This window comes from Narcine bancroftii, chromosome 12 (assembly GCF_036971445.1).
Source record: "Narcine bancroftii isolate sNarBan1 chromosome 12, sNarBan1.hap1, whole genome shotgun sequence".
NCBI lineage: Eukaryota > Metazoa > Chordata > Chondrichthyes > Torpediniformes > Narcinidae > Narcine > Narcine bancroftii.
Window position 1 is genome coordinate 34,917,873 of NC_091480.1, and position 15,894 is coordinate 34,933,766.

Sequence of the window (15,894 nt, forward strand, 5' to 3'; positions counted from 1 at the left end):
AACTGGATCAAACTTTAACTTATCACTATTAACTTAACTAATCTAATTTAACCCCCTTCTATTTCTAAACACACATGTATGTAATGTGTATGTAAGTTCAGAAAAATTCTTTGATTCACAGTCCAATCTCACTTCTCATTCTTCCAAGTTCACTGGTCACAGGCAATTCTTGTATTGTGCACAGAAATTAACATTTATGAAGTTCACCAGGCCTTGGTGCTTGAAAGGTAAATGGTTACCACTCAGGAAGGTTTTTGTTGGTTTTCAGAGAGAGATTTGGACACCCACAACTGATTCCTTGTAACTAGCTGCGTCAGTGTCTTGCCGAAGAAACTTGCCCCCTCAGGGTTCTCTAGATGATAACCTCTTTCTTTCAGGTCACCACAGAATTCCTATTTGTTTCTCTTATTTCAAGTGAAACATTAGGCAGCCAGTCCTCTCCTCTTGCACGAACCACAGGAAACATCACACTAACTCTTTTGTGTCCGTTCAGGAAACATGGGTATACATAGCCACGTTTTGCACAATTTGGAATTTACACAAACATTTTTTTTATTTCCCTAAAATTTCTGTGGCTAAATTTATTCTGTGATTTGTCATATTATCAAATAGCTTTTCTGGGAAATTGGTAGAAGAGAGCCTTTATATGCTTTCTATCAGGAAATGATTACCCAGGAGGACTGAAGCAGTTGGCATTAGTGTTCAGCCACTTGAGAAAACAAGGAATCTGATACCTCCTTATCCTGAGTCTGAACCCAGAGCTGCTGACATTTCATTTATGGATTCTCTTCTCTTCTGCCTATTTTTACTGCTATCAGGTAAATAGAATTAATGCAACTTTGCTATTTTTCAAATTTAACTATTTCCCCTGTATTTGGAGGGAATCGAAGATGAAGAACACTGTGAGAAACAACTTGATGTGAAATTGCATTTAAAATTCTGAAAGAGACCCTGAGATGATAATCAAGGAAATGCAAATGAGAGTGGGAATTTAACCAGAGTTGTCATCAATAATGGAGGAACCCTCAAATAGGTAACGAAACTGGTGAATAGGTTCCAAAACTTTGGTCATAAGTAGTGGGAATGAAGCATTGCATAAAATGAACTTGGTTTTTCAGCATTTTGAAATGGATGAAGCTTTTTGAAGGCCATGGACCATCAATGTTTTATTTTATGAAACTACCAAAATATAACTGAGGAGGCCATTAACTGAAATGGGGAAAAAAAGACTCTTTGCTCTTTCCCTACATTCCCTGATAGTTAGCTCTTGCCCCAATTTATGATCCTTGATAGAGACAGTTGGGCATGCAGGGGTGTGATTAGAAATGAATGGCTTAGCAAGGGATTGCACCTTAAGTTAGATTTTCTGTTAGGTTTTGCTCTGCATAGAACTCAGTGCATATAATGTGACTACTTAATAGGAGGCTTCTTCCGCCATTTTTGATAGATCTTCAGTTTGCCCAAATTACCTTTGTCGTGGAGCCTGCTGCCGCCTTGTGCATTGCCGAGAGAGGTTGGTTATGCTATACCTTAGTGGATCACTGGAATGCACAAAATTTCAGTAGACCAACCAGTACTGGAATATCTTTTTTGCTTATATTTTTTAGTTGGAATCAGATTTCAGCCATTAAATTGTACCACTGACTGGATGTCAAAAATGATGTCAGAATTATTGTCTATTTCATTGTATTAAAGACATTTTTTTGGCTGGTGAATATACTGCTATCAGTCATTATTATGAAGCAGGAGGGTGCAAGCCCAGAATGAGAAACTGTTCATCAGGTACCAAAAGCTAATGTTTAAGAACATGAGTCAGTCATTCAACCCCCCCCCCCCCCCCCCCCCTCTGGCCTATTCTGCAATTTAATGAGATTGGAGTTAACCTGTATCTCCATTCAGTTTCTGCTCTTCTAAAAAAAATCTATTACTAGCAGACTTAACAGAAATAATTGTTGGAGAATTTTACACTTCTACTACCCTTTTGAATGAGGAAGAACTTCCCTTAACATGCCCCCTGGTTTTAAGATGAAGCTCATTAACCCAGATCTTTTTCATGTAATTGCATCCACCTTCTCACAGGGTATTTATTTCACTCATCATCTGCCTTCTGTTCTGATTAAGATTTTTTGCAGATATTTGGTAAGCTTTCTGAATTTATAGGTGACATGAATTCCCCTGCTTTCCACTCATCTGAATTTGAATTGGGTCTTTATTGGTGGGAAGAAAGCTTTCTCTGTCTATTAGTTGTAAGGTTTCCACCCTAAGTAAAATGAGAACCTCACTCTGCAACAAGCTTTGCAAAACTGGACCTGAAATGTTTCGTGCTGACATTAGGTAAATACTGGAAGAAAGAAATACACAATTATCAAAACCAGCAGCTTCTAACTTAAAAAAAATGTTTGAGCCGAGTTGCCCTGGGCTGCTGAATCTCAATGGCAGCGATAGGCATTGCAGAGGTCTTAACTAGTTAACTCTTAATCTTGGTTTGGGTGGATTTTCACTTAAAAAATCCGACCATTAAAAATAAATATTAATCAAAATTGCAATACTAGGTCAGCTTTGAGTTTTTGAATGGCACATGTTGGTAATAGATAGCATCAATTTGATGGCTAAAGACAGATTAGTGTTCTGAGAACCTTTATCAGTGCTTGTCTTTAAACATTTCCCTTAAATGAGCTAATGGAAAATAGTAGAATGAGAACAGCTTCCATTTAAATTTACATTTAGACATACAGAATGGTAACAGTCCTTCCAGCCACAAGCCTGTGCTGCCCCAATACCCAAATGACCAATAACCCCTGTATATTTTGGTGGGAGGAAACCGGAGCCCCCGATGGAAGCCCACACAGACATGGGAAGAACGTACAAACTCCTTCCAGACAGTACCTGATTTGAACCCAGGTTGCTGGTACTGTAATCATGTCACTCTAACGGTTGACTGACTCATGCTTTAAGGTTTGGGCTACCTTAATTGAAGAGCTTAATTTGCAGCAGATGGCTGCAGGTCATAATCATTGGTAATTCATTTGACTTCTGGTCGGAGAAAGACACAATATGTAGAATCTTCTCACAGCAGCAAAGATAGTTGCGGGCAGGTGAAACTGAAGTGAACTGGGGATGTTCAGTAGGGGGAGTGGGACAAGAAAAGGGGACATATGAAGTAGTAATAGTTCAAACATGTATAATCTAAACCCAACTAAAAAAAAAGTACTAATTTCAAAAAGGGAACCCACTTCCATCACGAATGCCATGTTGTACATTCTGTCCAATATTCCTTCGTTCAATGGATTTAAAAGTTATTGATTGGCAAATCCAATTTCAATTGTTTTGTGTCTTCCAGTAGGTTTATTTTCAATTGCTTCATCAGTGGAGATAGAGTTTATGATGTCATATGGGGGGGCAGCATATTTCTCATATACATTAATAATATTGTGTTATTTATGTTTTAAATGCAATATTTTGCATGCCAATGTTCGGATGTCGACAAAGAGACTGCAGGTACTGAAATTTGGAGCAAAATTCAAACTGCAGGAGGAACTCAATGGGTTAGGCAGCATCTGTGGAGGCAAAGGGATAGTTGTCATTCCAGGTTGAGACTACATCGGAAGACTATTACATTAGGATGTAATTGTGCAAATGATTTTGATCCAATGTATTTCACAGCTGTAAAAGGAGATGACAGACTGAAAAAAAGAAATATCTTCAACTTGGCTAGTGTGATTCACTGCAGCTCACGCTGGTCACTTGCCTACATTGTGTATGGTTGTTATTGTGGACTTGGAGGAGAAGGCTGGCCACGGGATAATACAGATTGGTAAGAACGGTTTCTCTACTTTCTTTCAATAATGGAAGCTACTAGGAACTTGGATTTGTTGTTCATCAAAATGATCTGTAGGATCAAAATTTTTTTTAATGCTGGCAAGTGTAATAATCTGACAGAAGCACCATTTACAAGAACTTTCCTGCATCCTGAATCCCCAAATATATGCTACAGGCCTACATACCTATTTACCACCAGTGCCTCCTCTGAGACACCTCCAAAGTCAACAGTGCTTACAAGCTTTTCAGTGTCGTCTCTGGTAGTACTACCAGCACTGAATTGGAAAGCTTTGGCTTGAAGTCCCTCCAGTGCCTTGAGCATAAAACCTGGTCTATGTGGTGAAGCAAGGATGCATAAGATCCCATGGCACTCTTTCAGGATTGAGCAGTTATCCTCAATGCGCCAAATAATACCTCACAGAAATTGTGAATAAATAACATATAAAGGTTGTTTGCAAATTGTGTTTCTAACATACAGCAATTACTAGAGATGAAAAGTACAGTTTGATTCTGTGACACACATCGGCAAAGAAACTGCATGAGTCTTTTGTCCTGAAACTGGACCTTGTAGTGCCTGTTTTCTATGTAAAACTTACACACATAAAGATTGCTTGTTGTGTGTTTGCACCCAATTTTGAGACGACATTTTGTTTTTCAGTGCTTGCATATTGTTCCACATGAAGTCTCAGATATCAGGGATATTGACCTGTCACATGCTCTCATCGTTCACTCATGCCAGGGTTATTTCTTTATTGAATTTTGGTACAAAGCCAATTCATCAACATGCATAGGAAGTACGATTTATTTAACATAAATTGGATCTGCTTAACATACTTGAAATAATAAAACTTGTATGATTTATTACATTCCCCAGGATATAATTTCTTGCATGTACAAAATCATTTCCTGTTATTTATATTTCGATGCAACATTGCTACTGCTGACTGTCTGCACAAATCAGGGCATGAACAGATACCCAGACCTCACTAACCTTTCAATCAGGGATTCGTCACTGCCAGTCCTCACAGAAGCTCACTACCACCCACTAGCATAGGGCAGGATCGCCCCATCCATCCTCAGATAGGGAGGATCTGGTCATAAGTCCCATGAACCATTACTTTTCTTCTTCCCTTCCAAGCCTGTTCTTTGTGACCACTCCCATTTCACCTCAGATTATGTTGTGTTTGTATTGTATATAGGTATGTTTTTGGGAGATAAACTGAGGCAGGTATTTTAATGTAGGTCACATACAAACACTTTAAAACAGATCTCATTTAAAATACTGGAGCTCTGCTAAAGCCAGACAGGGCACCTTTGCAAAATCTTTGGGGAGTGCCCAAGAGACTTCACTAATGAATTGTTGTTTTGAAAAGCATCAGATGTAATTCTGAGCCACAGGCTTCCTGTTCTAAGAAGGTCATGTGGTTTTTGCAAGCAAAGAGAGAAAAACAGGCTTTTTTCTCTGAGAGAGGGAGAGAGAGATCAGTTCTGCAGTTTTACAGTCACCAGCAACACTCTGATGGTGCAAGTTTCTTCGGCAAGACACTGACGTGGCTGATTAGAAGGGATCAGTTTGTGTCCTGGAGTAACAAAAAACTGACAAGAACCTTTCTGAGTGGTCACCATTTACTTTTCAAGTGCCAAAGCCTGGGGAACTTCATAAATGTTATCAGATTCTTGAATGGAGTTCTCACTGGTAAAAAATGCTGCCCCAGCACTGCTTAACTGTACTTTTTTCTAAACTTTGCACTTTTTCCATGTAACACCATGCCTTACATATTTTTACTCAACGTTAACACCAAATCATGCACTTTTGTTTGGTTATTTCTCTGCCTGCTGTACTTAAGTCTGGGTTAACATGACTGGATAACACGCAAAATAAAGCTTTCATTGTGACCAAAAAAATCAATTCACAACTCCTAGTCCCAATCTTCTCAATTAGAATTCTTTGTACAAAAAAAAATGCTTTCCAAACATTGTAGGTTACCCTTGATACCTTGTCATTTTCAAATAAATTACACTCTAATTCAATGGAATATTCCCTTAGTTTTGTGTGATCTTTCCTTATGATTGAACTCTTGGAATGCACTTGTAAACTGATGGTGCCATTTATCCAAGACCATTATATAATTTTGAAGATGTGGTAGGCAGAAGTGCCAACAGTACTGCAGGTGTAATTTGACCAGAGTTGAGTATTGTCATGGCATCTATGTCCTTGTGTTCCTGTGGTTTAGATTTAAAGGGATAATATTTCCTCAGCCTATTTGGCCTTCTGAAAATGTCAGTTTGCTCAGTACATGGAGTCCAATGTCAGACCTGGTCTTGTCGGAACACCAGCAGTGCTCTTGGACCCTGTGTTAAATAATGCAAAGAATGTAAGGATTCTGTGCAGAGCATCTAAAATTCCATTGATTTCAAAGGAGGTCAGTAGGCAACAATTTAGAAAGCAACATTTTAATAGTTTAACATTTATTTATTATTTTTCTGTGGTTTTATTTAAGTCTCTGTTATGCTTTAATTTTGAATTTCAGGTTTTTACTTTCAATGACATTAACCTTGTTGATTTTTATGTGGCATTTTCTATCATGGCTTTTTACCTCAACCTCTTTGGTCATTTTAGGAGATTAATCTGCAACTGTATTATGTTAAATAATTTTGAATAATGATCACCAATCTCTGTCATTTTACCCAATGAGCCTCGAGATTCTCTTCACTTTGAGTAATTGTGCACCAGGAATTTTCAGGAGTCCATGGGTATCTTGCGCTTCTTCAAGGAAGCTCAAGTTCACCCTTGAATCTTTTCTTCTGAACATCTTCCCATTACAGAATTCAGAAATAAAATATCTGTCATGTGAGTCTGGCTTCAGGCAAGTAAATTGCTTGGCCCAAGCTGATGGGGATTAATTAGCACCTCAGTGAAGAGCTGGGACAGGTCATCGGTTCACTTTTCCTTCCAGTAAATCTAGATGGTTTTGTAGAGAGAGCAGTTGCATTTTTTCAGTTCAGGTGAGGGCTGGGCCTGATGCCCCCACTCACCCAGGGAAAGTGCGTGCATAATACATCGCCTCTCCTTTCTGGGAGTTGTGATCGCCATGTGGCCCACTGTGTGGCTTGCCAGGCAGGAGGTCACTGTAAATGGCTTCTTCTACAATACTGTGTCCATAGCAACACCTTCTCGATGGTATTCCTTGAGTGTCTGGCGGTATAACTGGAAGTGTAGGCTGGGCTCTTAAGACTTGGTTGGCAGCCAGTCTAAGAGAAGAAAAACTCTGATTTCAAACCCAGGCAGATGGAGCTTGTTAGCCTTGTCAGTCCATGTGAGAAGGACGTTCCAATGTAACACCTACAACCTGAGAACCCAGCTGTCACCATCCCAGTATGCTGGGCCATGAAAGACAAAACCTGGGTGTAAAAGGGTGGGGCCAGTACCACACACACTGCACTCCACCTAAATAAACATCCACCATGCAGGCTTGAAGGACCTGCCCACGTCTCCGATCCTTCTTAAATCTTCGATCACGAAGCCAAGCCATGAAGATGAGATGCCTGATATGGGTATAGTCCAGTGCTCAGGCAGATATTGATGAGCAGAAATCATTGCTACTTGGTAGCCAAGGACTGAATCTTCCAGCTATTCCTCAATTGACAAAAAGCTGTGCTGGGGCATTGAAGCCATTGGTGAGTTTTAATATCCATATTGGCCTTTGCCGAGAGATGGATCCCAAGACATATTAAATGGCACATGCTTTATTTTTTCTGTGTCTGATTTGGTATCAAAGACCTCTAAAACCTTTTCATACCAACATTTACTTGTCACTCACCTTTCAGAAAGTATTCTATTTATATCAGAGGGGATATTTTCACTCTTCCTCTCATTATATCAAGTCTTTGTTGAATTATTTAATTGGTCGTTCTAATCTTGAGTGTTTCCCAAAGCTTCTTTTCACCATTAACCATTGCACCATTGAGAGCAAACTCTGATATTTTACTCTCAATAATCATCTATGTTTTTGTATAAATTGTATATAGCTGATACCCAATAAGTAGCATTAGGACACAGCACTAGTTACAGCCTATCACACTGCAAACAATCAACTTCATCGTTTACCCCCTTATTGAATTCGGTGAACCTCATTCAATTAGCAGTAGATCTTCTGCAAAATGCCATTGTGGCCTTGGGCCCGGCAAGGTGGAAACATAGGACGTGGGAGCAGAAGACTGACTGTTCAGTTGTGAATGGCTAATCATTCATGCCACTGCCACATTCCCTCTGCCTCCCCATACCTCTTTACCACTTCGTGCAATTAGACATCTGAATGCTAAATCTTATCCCATGATTTGAAACCATAATACCTTATTCAAGACATTCACACCAGAGAAACCATCCTTCATTTGCAGGATTCCTGTTACTGAGGATTATTCAAAGCCTCTGCTAAATTGTGCATGTATAAGGATGATGGTTAAAGCCTGTATTTGCCAATGCTGGTATTAATAATTTGTGTCCACACAACTGAGTGGGGCATAAAGGTATGAACAGAATTGTACACTGAGCAAAAATTAGAAGTAGAGGAGGTCAAAAATGTTGAGATAATTTCTTCACTTGTTTCTTTTGGCAGATGGATAGAATATATTTTGTCCCTTATCATTCTCATGTCCCACTTAGCTCCCAGGTAACTCTTCGTCATTCATTCATTCATTTTTTCCCCCTCTCAAGGTGCTGCTTTTATCATGACTGCTGTTATAGAAGAGCTGAATCAGCTGGTTGTAATCCCAAGTTTGAATATTATCACTGGTTTTGCCAAAATGGTATACCTAAATGTGGTGAGTACTTCACGAGGTAACTCTTCAAGGGGCCTAGCACTTCAGTAAACCATCATTAGTAGGCAGAAATGTGAGAGGCTCAAAGTGTACAGTGCACCTGGGAATTAGGGACTTAGCATGACCCAGCAAACTTTCTCAGCCCACCCATCAAATCTTGGAAACTTTGGTGTTTTCAGCTCTTTTAGTAGCTACCATTGTCCTGCAGCAAAACAGCTGATGGACAAACAGGAGAAATCCAGATAGGGAAAGACAGTGGATATGTGGTGAAACCTGCTGGGGGCACACCTGATGCACTCAATCAAAGAAATGTTACTTCTTACTGAGTTGCTTCGGACTTTGATCCAGAAGATTAATCTGGTAAGAACTGATCACTATTCCCCACAGGTCTATCATATTTTAGTCTGCCCTTGATCACATTGGAAGAAGCAATTTGCAAGTAATTAGAAAAAAAATTGTCAAATTTTGTAATTATTTACATTTTGTATAATGAATAAGGCAGTTAAAATATGTGACAAATTTTTATATTAGGAAACAAAATATACCAAAGAATATTTCATTCTGAGAACAGAAACATTTTACATCTTGAATGTAAAATGACTTGTCCATTCACTTTCCTCTCATCTGCTGAGTGAAATCATGGTGGCTGCTGCAGGATTATGTACCTGCGCATTTGACCTTTGTTGTGAGCTTTCAACAAATATGGTTGTTATCTTTTATAATTAAATTCATTCATCTTAAATTTGGACCATCATGTTAGTGTAGCGGTTAACACAACACTAGACCGCCCTGTGTTCAAATCCGGCACTGTCTGTAAGGGGTTTGTGCATTCTTCCCATGTCCACCTGGGTTTCCTCCGTGTGCTTCAGTTCCCTCCCCACATTCCACAGACGTATGGGGTTAGGAGGTTAATTGGTCACATGGGTGTATTTGGGTGGCACAGGCTTGCAGGCTGGAACAGCCTGATGCTGTGCTGTATCTCCAAATTTAAAAAAAACACAATTCAAATTGGAATTAATATTTCTGAAATGAGTGCTACAATTTGAAATTGAAGCTTTCCTTCAGACTTCAAAAACTAATGCATTGGATCAGAGTCGGCAAAATATAAATGGGATTTATTATTAATGGGAATGCATCAAAATGTTTGAGGGGAGGAATGATGGAAACACTTATAAACCAATGCCCAATGAAATTTAACTCCACTTTTTGTCCTTGAAACTGATCTCATAAAATGTTTGATATTAGTGATTGAGCTGAATGGAAGTACAAGTTAGAAAATCAAGATAAAGGTCTGAACAACATACACAATTGTTTTGGTTCATTAAGTTTATTGTGGAGAACATAACGAATCATGAAAAGAGCATTCAGTACCCAAGAGCAGGAATCATGAACTTTACAAACTGGATGGTGTGTTCAATGAGCATGAATGTACAGACTGTCTAAGAGTTCCCTATTGTTTGAACAATGCATTTTAAGAAAAAAAATATTTTTAACACTTCCTAATCAATCACTTGCTTTCCAAATGATTGAACCACAAAGAGATTCCTTTTAAATATTCAGTTGCAAACATTCTTCAGAACATGCCTCTTTTATTAATCTACTTCTGTAAAACTTTAATTGGTTTTGAACTAATGATATCAGAAGAATTCGGTTGAAGAAGTCATTATTCCCAACAGTAAATTAATGGTATAATTACTGACCAACATTCATATTGAGTTGAATTCTGCAACATAGGTTAAAAAAGTTTATTAAATTCGCATCCCTTAAAATGTATTGAGAGCTCAACTCTATTTCTTATACAAGTTAAATGATTTCAAAGACCATAGAAATATGGATTCAATCATTTAAAGTCATCTTTTAAAAGATGAAATGAAAATGCTTGACCTTCTATAATTAAGCAAACAAGCTAATTGATGAGAGGGTAAAAGTTATGATTTTTGTGTTCTGCTAATAAATTAATATAGTTAAAGTTTAAAGTGCATGTTACTAATTAAAAATGTCCCATAAAAATTAAATATTTACTTGCTAGGCAACGAGATTCAGTGTTTGAGACGTTTACCTGAGGCTCTCTGTGATTTTGCTTCCTTGTCAGAAAGCAAGATCCCACATGGAATCTTTGAATTAATCATAGTTTAGATTGGGAACCAGTCAAGCACAAATTGTCCCATTCTTTGGATTAAATGAGGTTAATCCACATTGCAAATTAAGATCAAATCTTTAATTAGATGGCTAGACCTCTCTCCTTTTGTTTTTTTTCTGTAAAATAAATACAGAAACAGCTTTCACCTTGAGGGGATCTAACTTAAATTCAGCACCATTTAGTAACCCCATCTACACATGACTTTTATTATTGATATTGTCTAACTTCCGTTCAACTTTCGTCCCCCTTTAATGAATGATCAACAATTTATTGATGTTGCCGAGATCAACACATCTTTTTAGTCACGTATTTCTCAACTCATTTGGTTTGTAACACTCTTTAGGAGAAAATTATGTAATACAGTTTGCTCAAGTTAATCAACCAAGCTTATATTCCCCGAATGGATCATTTTCAAATTGAGATATTGTAGCAGTTTATTTCATTTGTTCTTATTTTTTAAGGTGTCAAAATAATTAAATCACATCAAATCCTGTAGAGTGAGTAATGCATCAAGATAGATATTGCATTGATCAGTTTCTAAAAGCTTGTGTTGACATGGTGGGGTGGGGTTCCTCTGCATAGAGGAAAATTGTTTAAAAATTAGTGTCTGCCCTTTTGTGGTGCCTTAAACAGGTGTTGCGTGAAGTGCTAGTGCCCAGAAAGGACCCAGAAATTAGTGAAGGTCCTGGTTAAAAATCATTAAGGTGATTTTTCACCCTAAATTGTGCACAAGAACTTTCTTGGCACATTTCCTGATAGCAAGTGCTTGCAGAGCATTTAGCCACTGTATTGTTGTCACACTGTCCACTGGGAAGTAGATCGGTTTTCGATGAACTCTCTCCATGAAGCACAAAGGGGAGGTAGGAGAAAGATGGCGTTCTTCTTTATAATTCCTGGCCACCCTCCATCTACTTTTGGGCTTCTATGATACAAGGTGTGTCATGTTGGGATCTATGATCCAGAAGATAGTACAGTCTTTGTCAGTAACACTTGTGGACAGATAGGATTCAGAGGAAAATGTACCCGGTAAAGTTTGTGGACAAAAATACTGATCTCCCTTTAATTCATGGCCTCTTTGCTCCTATGCATTGGGCTGGTAAATGGCATCTTTAACAATCAACCTCTACTGGTTAATGAGGAAATACTGGCACATACCAGATGATGTTATTAAATGTGGATCTAACATAAGATGAATATCAATTACACTGAGGTGTCCTTTTCCTGGAAATAACCGAATCAACTAAATGAAATGGAAATAATTGCGAGTGTACAAAAGAGGAATAATCACAAGTTACAAATGAATTCATTCTCTGGGCCAGTGGTTCTCAACCTTTTTCTTTCCGCTCACATACCACTTTAAGTATTCCCTATGCTTTAGGTGGTATGTAGGTGGAAAGAAAATGTTTGAAAACCACTGTTTTAATCATCCCTAATTGACCCGTTATGTGCATGGTTTCATAACTCCAAAGGAAATGGGGAAATATTTTAGTAACAATTGGGTCCAGAGCAGTGACTCTCGACCTTCCCTTCTCACTCACAGACCACCTTAAGCAATCTCTTTCTAATCACAGAGCACCAATGGCATCTTCTTCTTCTTTGGCTTGGCTTCACGGACGAAGATTTATGGAGGGGTAATGTCCACGTCAGCTGCAGGCTCGTTTGTGGCTGACAAGTCCGATGCAGGACAGGCAGACACGGTTGCAGCGGTTGCAGGGGAAAATTGGTTGGTTGAGGTTGGGTGTTGGGTTTTTCCTCCTTTGTCTTTTGTCAGTGAGGTGGGCTCTGAGGTCTTCTTCAAAGGAGGTTGCTGCCCGCCGAACTGTGAGGCGCCAAGATGCACGGTTTGAGGCGATATCAGCCCACTGGCGGTGGTCAATGTGGCAGGCACCAAGAGATTTCTTTAGGCAGTCCTTGTACCTCTTCTTTGGTGCACCTCTGTCACGGTGGCCAGTGGAGAGCTCGCCATATAACACGATCTTGGGAAGGCGATGGACCTCCATTCTGAAGACGTGACCTGCCCAGCGCAGTTGGATCTTCAGCAGCGTGGACTCGATGCTGTCGGCCTCTGCCATCTCGAGTACTTCGATGTTAGGGATGAAGTCGCTCCAATGAATTTTGAGGATGGAGCAGAGACAACGCTGGTGGAAGCGTTCTAGGAGCCATAGGTGATGCCGGTAGAGGACCCATGATTTGGAGCTGAACAGGAGTGTGGGTATGACAACGGCTCTGTATACGCTAATCTTTGTGAGGTTTTTCAGTTGTTTGTTTTTCCAGACTCTTTTGTGTAGTCTTCCAAAGGCGCCATTTGCCTTGGCGAGTCTGTTGTCTATCTCGTTGTTGATCCTTGCATCCGATGAAATGGTGCAGCCGAGATAGCTGGTTGGCCGTTTTGAGTTACTTAAAGTGGTCTGTGAGTGGAAAGAAAAAGGTTGAGAAGCACTGCTCTTGACAGATGTGTACATATTAATAGAATTAGAAGGCAAATGACCTACAAACCCAGACCTGATGTAGAACTGCAGAGTCGCCATTGAATGAAATTATGAAGCAGAACAAGTTGCATTTTTATAGCAGATTACACCTTCCCAGGGCATCCCAATAAACTGTCTGAGCTGTTGGCTTGGTAATTGGAAAATCCACAGTGATCAGACAGTGCTGTGATGTTGATTGTTCCCACCTAGTCAGTACATGGGGGTTGTGTCTAATATCACAACTGATAGAATCACAGCTTTAAGATTGCTGCAATCCATATTTGTGCACTCAGAATCACATGCTCAAATCTTGGAGTAAAGTTTGAACATACTATTCATTGATTATCGTCAATAAGTGTGCAAGACAACTTATCAAGTAACAATCTTTCTTTTTCAATTTTTTTATTATGTTTCAGATTAATAAACATAAGAATGATGCAAAGAGATTGGGATTACATTAACAACATTTAACAGATACAAACACAGACATCGAGCCACAGATGTAGACTGAGCCTTCCAATCTCTTGAAGGCCAAACATGAAAAGGAATCAAATTTTATTACAAGAATATCCACCTAACTAAGAAACAAAAAATGAAAACAAAAGCTGGGCCACCATGTCTCAGTGGTTAAACAGTTATTTTGTGATTAATTCCACTCCTCTACACTCCTCTGAGTGCTACTGGTCCCAGCGACTAAACTGGCTCCCCCACCAGGCTTGCCTGGTTCGGAGGCTGGGCAGACACCCTGCAGGATGAAAAGCAAGACCTGTCAAAGGGTGGACGAACCCTCTTGTAGGGTCAACGGCCATCTAGCAAACACATGCCATGAAGTGCGGAAAGGGCATCCCTTGCATCCCAGCTTGGTCTGGCCATTCACTGCAACAGACCCTCCCCCAGCCTTCTTGGACCTCAACATGCCACTGGATCTGGGAAGGGATGTTGAGAGCATGGGTCTGGACCTGTTCATCCCTATTCACCTAAATCTGTTCATGCACACGCTGTTCCTTTCTGAGGAGTGGGGTATCCTCATATCAAACCTCACAAACTGACTGAAAGGAACCATCCTCATCCCATGGGATTCATACCCAGAACACTCACAAAATAAATGTTGAAAAGGATCAACATACATCATATGAATAAATGGCCTCCATGTGTCTTCAAATATAACCAAAGGGTCAACAGTACCCCTTCTAATTTTTTCTAAGTGTAAATATGCTATAGTTTGGGAAAACCATTGAAATGTAGTAGGTGGTTTTGGGTCTTTCCTGGCTATTAAAGTAACAAAATCAAGTAACAATCTTTTATTTTTTTATTGCAGCGAACTTCTTCAACATTTGTCAAAAGAAGGCTTGTGATTGTGATGTCGAATTGTCAAAATGTTTAAAGCAGCGAACTTATCATATGAGATACGCGCTGTGGCCCGATTTCCTTTGTGGGAAGGAACATCCAAAGTGTTAACAATAAAAAAAATAATCAGGGCATGATATGAAATCTGAAGATAGCTTTGATTTGACTTTATATGCAGGAGTCAATAATATTGTACTAAAAAGGATCGAATTGAAACAAATAAATCAAACTGCCACGAATGATCATAATTTTAACTTTAATCAATGGAATGCATTTATATAGAACCTTTAGCATAATAAAACATCTCTAGACATGATTACAATTTTGCATTGCTGGATTTGAGAGAGATTGTGAGTGGAAAAGAAAGTTTGAGAACCACTACTCTTGACCCAATTGTTACTGAAATATTTTGCTTGAGAAAAATGGAGTTATTACTCTGTGCACATAATGAGTCAATTATGTACAATTAAAACAGTGGTTTTCAAATGTTTTCTTTCCTCTCACATACCAGTTTAAGTAATCATAGAGCACCTATGGCATAGGGAGTGGAAAGAAAATATTTGAAAACCACTGGTTTAGAGGAACAAAGGGCACGAGCCATAGATGCCTGAGCTCAAAATGTGGGTGTTGAATGATGATGACTTCCTCACGATGGCCAGGAGCTGCCTGCCATGGAATGAAAGCTGAAGAAATAGGCTACGTGATTTACACAAGGCCATGATGCCATTTCACACTGAATAATTTGCATATCATAATCAAAGGTTTAAGTAGAAAAATAATTAACCAGAAAAAATATTTTAAAAAGGTCATCCGATTTTACTCACTGACTTGGAGCGCTATCTCTGCTGTTATTTCCTGTAAGTCAGTGGTTCTCAACCTTTTTCTTTCCACCCATATCCCACTTTAAGCAATCACAGAGCACCGATGGCATAGGGAATACTTAAAGTGGCATGTGAGTGGAAAGAAAAAGGTTGAGAACCACTGGTATTAGTACTACATAGTTCTAGTTTTTCTCTTTTCCAAAGCCTTCTTGTCTGTTAGGCTACAGTGTAACCCCATGGACATTTTTTGTTCTGTGAAAATAATTTTACCCATGAATTACTGATGTTAAATTTCTCTGTATTGAACATCTAAATGGCACAGAAAAGTACAGGAAAAACAACCGTGTGTTCTTGATTATTTTTGGATCTGCATTAATTTTTTTTTAAATTGCAATGAAATTAAAAAGGGGAGGCATAGGGGAACATGTGTTCAATGTTTGAGAAAATTATTTGAGCACAGAAGAGCTATATTTATCATTCA

The 15,894-nt window shown here is 39.0% G+C and overlaps 1 protein-coding gene across 1 annotated transcript; it reads left to right on the top strand.

Annotated features, from left to right (window-relative positions):
• The first annotated feature begins 3,477 nt into the window (after window positions 1-3,477).
• Window positions 3,478-14,987, top strand: LOC138746595 (phospholipase A2-like). The gene is made up of 4 exons (XM_069904886.1): window positions 3,478-3,565; window positions 3,664-3,814; window positions 8,534-8,640; window positions 14,564-14,987. Exons 1-4 carry the CDS (start codon window positions 3,478-3,480, stop codon window positions 14,701-14,703), a joined length of 486 nt encoding a protein of 161 aa, XP_069760987.1. The 3' UTR covers window positions 14,704-14,987.
• Window positions 14,988-15,894: the final 907 nt, after the last annotated feature.

Excerpts from the sequence above, each read along its gene's own strand:
- LOC138746595 (XM_069904886.1), top strand. The coding sequence starts at position 3,478 with ATGTCGACAAAGAGACTGCAGGTACTGAAATTTGGAGCAAAATTCAAA. Across the intron at positions 3,815-8,533 it reads CCACGGGATAATACAGATTG|GTGCTGCTTTTATCATGACT; the intron begins GTAAGAACGGTT and ends CCCCCTCTCAAG. Across the intron at positions 8,641-14,563 it reads AAATGGTATACCTAAATGTG|CGAACTTCTTCAACATTTGT; the intron begins GTGAGTACTTCA and ends TTTTTATTGCAG.